Source organism: Cyprinodon variegatus, unplaced genomic scaffold (assembly GCF_000732505.1).
Source record: "Cyprinodon variegatus isolate N-32 unplaced genomic scaffold, C_variegatus-1.0 Scaffold1516, whole genome shotgun sequence".
Taxonomy (NCBI): Eukaryota; Metazoa; Chordata; class Actinopteri; order Cyprinodontiformes; family Cyprinodontidae; genus Cyprinodon; species Cyprinodon variegatus.
Window position 1 is genome coordinate 13656 of NW_015151969.1, and position 2891 is coordinate 16546.

Here is a 2891-nt window from a genome sequence, read left to right on the forward strand (position 1 = left end):
TCACTCTGTGTCTCTAATTGTGGCACAATTGTGCAGAGGTCAGACATTTAGTTTTCTGAGTAAAATTGCTTTTTTTGTCATTAAGAAAAAAGGAGAACCATATGAGATATACATTTATATATACACACCCAACCATCTGTTTGGCTCTAGTCATTGACATTGCAGGATTCTCTCTTCCTGAATGTGCAGGTAAAGAGGGTAGATATTGGCTTGCATTTTATTGCTGACTCTGCAGCAATCCCTAAAACTTCGATTTTACTTGGATGCAGCAATAGCGGAGAAAAAAAGAACTATTTTAACCAGAAAATGAATTCCTCCTTTATAGAACAGGACGGTAAATGAATGGTCAGCTATAAAAAAGTGGCAGAAGGTTATTTCCATTTGGAAAACCTTTCATTCAACCACAGAGCTAGCAATGATTGGGGAAAATATTAAGAGGCAAATGTTGCTAGTTCTAGTTGACGACAACAATAAGATGACGAAAAAGAAAGCTTAACACGCATTATTTACAGAGCTAACACACCAGGGCAATAGGTACTTACTTTCACCAACTGAAAGCATGTCTTTAAATGTTAGCCCCTTAAAGGTCGCTAGGTTGTTAGCTCTTAGCCTTCGCTGGTACCTTGGTACCATTATTAGTTGGTGGTCGGATGCATCTGAGAGAGCTGCTTCTGACCAAGATCTGTTATGGTTCTGCTATTTAAGGGATTACCAACATGTCTCCGTGATAATTTTCCTGTTACTAAGAGACGGAACTAACTTAAAATCTTTGTGATGTTAATCAAACTCAGCCTTGAATCGTTTGTCTCTTTCTTTTCCAGCTGTGAAGGAGGCAGCAGTCCAAAGGAGACACAACCTGTACAGGGACAGTATTGTCCTCAGCAACAGCGACCCCAGCCTCCACCTGCTGGGAGAGAACCCGTCCATTGACTGGGCAGAGAAGTATGGAGAACAGCAGGAGGAAGGAGAACCGCTCATGGAGGTTTCCGAGGCTGATGGTGAATGTGCAGAGTCCCAGAAGAGGAGAAGGGTAAAGCAGGTGGTGTCAATGATCCAAGTGGAGGGTTCCAGTGAGCTCTTCAAGGAGGCACCTGCCATTGACGTCATCCTGGAGGAGGCGGATGGAGCCGGGGAGGAAAAGGCGGAAGATGAAGCTACCTCTGAACAATTTCCAGTGCCTAAAGAGTCAGAGAGCCCTCCAGACACCTCCGGTGGATCCTCCTCACAGAAAGACGAACCAAACCCTGAGGAGCTGCCTGAGGAAAAGGAGCTAACCAAGGTTGAATCCCCTGTAGATGAGGGTTCCAGTACTGTAGAGGGAGAAAACCTCCAACCTGTGACTGAAGAAAAGCCTTCCCAAAGTCAGGAGTCAGAGGAAATCCTTCCATCTCCACCTCGTCCTGTAGAAATATGCCCCAAAGGTACAGAAACCACCTCACAGACCGTGACCAGTATATCCGTTTTAGAGGAAGGGAAAGCTGAGGACCTGTGTGAGGAAAAAGCTGCTTTGACCAACCCTGAGGAAGACGGCGGGTCAGTCATTAAGGAGGAGCTTAAAGAAGACAGCAAGGCGGTGGTTGAGGAGGAGCCACTCTGCAAGCAAACAGAGTCAGAGGAAGCACTACCTGAAGCCAAACAAACGACCCCACAGAACCCTCCAGAAATATCCAAAGATTCAGAACTGAAGGAAGGGGAGGAAACTACAGATGAGCCATGTGATCAAGACATCCCAGTAAAGGCTGAAGCAGCTGCAGAGAGCGCACCAGTTAGCATTCAGGTGGAGGAGGGGGAGAACAGCCAGCCGGCGTCTGAGGAGCCACAACCCAACGACCAAGAGGCGTCAAATAAGCAAGCGCCAACTCAAACCCAGGAATCAAATCCAGAGAACCCAGTGCTTCCACATAACGACAGCGGCTTCCAGTCTCCCACCAGTGAGGTGGTGGAGCAGGTGGAGGTGACGTCCACAGCTGACCCACAGGCCTGATTGACCCCCAGGGCGCCAAACCAGTGACTGAGAACCAAACCAGTGATCTCCGCTTCATTTCTTTGATTTTTTTTTAACAGTAAAGGACACAGCTCACCGACTCTGCTGCTTTTGTCTTCGGTCACCGCGGCAACGAACGCATAGCGGCACGTCTTCATGTCGGAGCCGACACCGTTTTCACAGCTTTTTCATTCGCCTGCGAGACCCTAAGCTTCTGTTCTACACGGCACACATTTCCTTAGTGTTGATCTGAAAGTCCGAGCACAGTGGGGGAGCGGGTGTCTGGAACGGGGCGACAAACACAGACCAGGTGCTTGAACACTCCTGTTGAGGTTGGTTGTTCAGTTAGCTTTTCAGACTGTTTTACCAAACCGCTGTGGCCTTTAGAAACCGGCAGCAGTCGGCACTTTTTATCAGTTGATCTGATGAATGGAAGATGATGATGATGAGCTCAGACCAAGTTTAGGTCTGCTTTAATTCTGTTCTGGGCTTTTTAGTCGGCCAATAGGTGATCCGTTCCAGAGCCGAATGAAGATCTCTACATCCCAATGTCGGCGTACACAGTTAAATGTCATATAGCCTATCTGAGAACACTATTTCTGTCTTTACAGCTCTGTGCATATCATGTATAAAAGTTTGTTTGAAGCAAAGATCCACCAAACTGTCACTTTTTATAAATCTTTTTATCATTTCATAATTGTTTTCAGATTTCTTCCTTCTGTTATTTATTGTTTTGCACTCTTCTTTTTTTTACAGGATATATTTTATGTGATTGTCTGTTGTGTGATTCAAATCAAACTGTTCTTGATAATAAACCATCATTCATTAAACTTTTACCTGGTCTTTTTTGTCTTTTTGAAGGATGATAACTGGTGCCGCTTCACACTGAACCTGTGATCTTTATCTG

General features: G+C 45.6%; 1 protein-coding gene across 1 annotated transcript in view; it reads left to right on the forward strand.

Annotated features, from left to right (window-relative positions):
• Nucleotides 1-2808, forward strand: part of LOC107103733 (niban-like protein 1) — a 14595-nt gene extending 11787 nt beyond the window's left edge. The window contains exons 8-9 of the mRNA XM_015403542.1: nucleotides 270-334; nucleotides 792-2808. Of these exons, the coding sequence (XP_015259028.1) occupies nucleotides 270-334; nucleotides 792-1984 (1258 nt within the window). The 3' untranslated portion in view covers nucleotides 1985-2808. The remainder of the gene's footprint in view (nucleotides 1-269; nucleotides 335-791) is intronic.
• Nucleotides 2809-2891: the final 83 nt, after the last annotated feature.